Raw genomic sequence first — 2,070 nt, 5'->3', positions numbered from 1 at the left:
CACACACACACACACACACAAAAAGAAAGGTTCTTCATTACGCCCTATTAAATAGTAACAATAGAGGAACAATTGATGGCATTTATCTCATAAAACATATTCTCACTATGTGCTTTCAACTCTAAATGACAGAGACTTTCTTCTTTTTTGGCAGCATTGAAATGTTTGAATATGTTTTCCTTGTGCATCTCATCCCTAATTTATTTGTTTTCTTGTTCTCAGTCTTTGTACCCTTGACAACGGTCCTGGAACATTCCAGTCGTGCATTATGCCCAGAGACTGCGAGACCTCTGATTGGTCCGTTTGGAGTCCATGTTCAAAGACATGTAGGGCATCAGATATGTCGCCTGGTTTTCGGGTCAGGACTCGAAGCATAACGCAGACTCCTATTGGACTAGGCAAAGAATGCACCCCTCTTGAAGAAAAGAAAGCCTGCAACATCATCGGAGATTTACTTCCGAACTGCCCTAGGTTTGTATTTCAGCCTCCCAATAATAATTAAATTCCTACTGTACATGTAAAAAAAAAATTTAATTTACAAAATGATTTTTCGAGAGTTTTGTTCAAGTATTTATTTACTAAACCCCTGTTGCATCCAAGCATACCAAAGATTAGAAAAAGCTAATTAGTGAGATTAGGTATTTGATCAATAGCAGCAGACAGTTATTTCATTAAAACCACAGCTTTATGCATCATAACACTTTGCATAGTCGATGCTTTTTCATTAGTAGATGGTTTTCTACCGGAAAACAGGAAGCTAAGCCTATTAGTATCTTTCAGCGGCAACTCACTGTGTCCGTTTATCCAGTGCAACTTTTGAGAGGAGCCCAGCACGATATAATGAGTCTATAGGGCCAAAACAAAAGAAGTGTGTTTCACCACAGCGGGAATGTGCTTTTGTTCTCCAGGTATGTGTGGAAGAGCACAGATTGGGGGGACTGTCAAGTGGCCCCTCTTCTCAGCCAGCAGGACAGAAGGCTTAACAATGTAAGCGTTCTCTGCGGTGGAGGGATTCAGACCAGGCAGCTGTACTGCATCCAGGTCCCTGACAACTCCACCCCTCATCACAGAAAAGAGGGTAAGGATCAGTGTCTAAATGACAATGAGCAACAGTAGTATGGCAAAGCTATGTGCTGTGCATCTCTTCAGCTGCAGATGTGTTGATTTTCACATTGCAAAGGCTAATTCATTTTGGTTTAAGAAGTCCAGATCAATGAGTCTTTTGGTTAGCCATTTGCCTTAGCCGTGAGTAACTGTGCTTGTAAAAAACCTGTTTCTAAGGTTAAAGGGAGTCACCTTGCTCTGAAATTAATTTCGAGGAGCTGCACTAGCCAATGAAAGCAGTGTTTAGATGGATTCAAGGCATGCTGAGCTGAGAAAGGCATACAGATGAAGATGACTCCTTTCAATCAATGTTGTTTGGGGATATAGATCAATGAAAATCAACAGTGGTGTTTGCTTTCCACCCAACCCAGAGGACTCTCATACTAATGTTAAAAGACCACAGTCAAAGTAAGAGACTTTCAAGAGGTTTGCCTAAACTTTTGAACACTTGTTTGACAAAAGTCACATTGAGAATCAGTGCAATTCAAAGTCAGTTCAAAATCATTTTACTTTCTTACTGCATGTTCCTGGTTTTATTGGGAACTATTCATCCAGTGCATGTTACTCTAGAACAGGAACAAATTGTATTAATTTTCCTGTCCACTGAAACCACTTCCCTTTTCCGCTGATGTCTCTTAGGCCATGCAGCCTATTGGATAACGTTAATCAATAGCCAAATAGTTAAGGATTGTTTTAACATTCACATTCAGTCTGCCTCCATTCTGGTATGTAACACTCTCAATTCACAATCTATCTAACTTCTGATGGATAAAATTATGTCCCACCACAAAAGTTTTCACCTTGAATATCTTGTTTCACTTGAAGATGCATGAAATTCCAGAATTAAAATGTGTTGGAAACCACAATACATGTTAATTTTGAAGTTTACATGATATGGCAATTCACCTGAATGCATATTATCAATCTTATTGTGAACATTATACCCATGCATGTTTCTTTTTTTTT

General features: G+C 39.1%; 1 protein-coding gene across 1 annotated transcript in view; it reads left to right on the top strand.

Moving 5' to 3' along the window:
• Positions 1–223: 223 nt before the first annotated feature.
• The window catches only part of LOC107577977 (thrombospondin type-1 domain-containing protein 7B-like), a gene marked incomplete at its 3' end in the record, with an annotated part of 6,960 nt that continues 5,113 nt past the window's right edge, over positions 224–2,070 (top strand). Inside the window, exons 1-2 of the mRNA XM_016263992.1 lie at positions 224–471; positions 909–1,078. Of these exons, the coding sequence (XP_016119478.1) occupies positions 269–471; positions 909–1,078 (373 nt within the window). The remainder of the gene's footprint in view (positions 472–908; positions 1,079–2,070) is intronic.

Source organism: Sinocyclocheilus grahami, unplaced genomic scaffold (assembly GCF_001515645.1).
Source record: "Sinocyclocheilus grahami isolate Dianchi unplaced genomic scaffold, SAMN03320097.WGS_v1.1 scaffold8081.1, whole genome shotgun sequence".
NCBI classification, from domain to species: domain Eukaryota; kingdom Metazoa; phylum Chordata; class Actinopteri; order Cypriniformes; family Cyprinidae; genus Sinocyclocheilus; species Sinocyclocheilus grahami.
The sequence above is the reverse complement of the archived record's forward strand: the minus strand, read 5'-3'. Positions and strand labels throughout refer to the sequence as shown.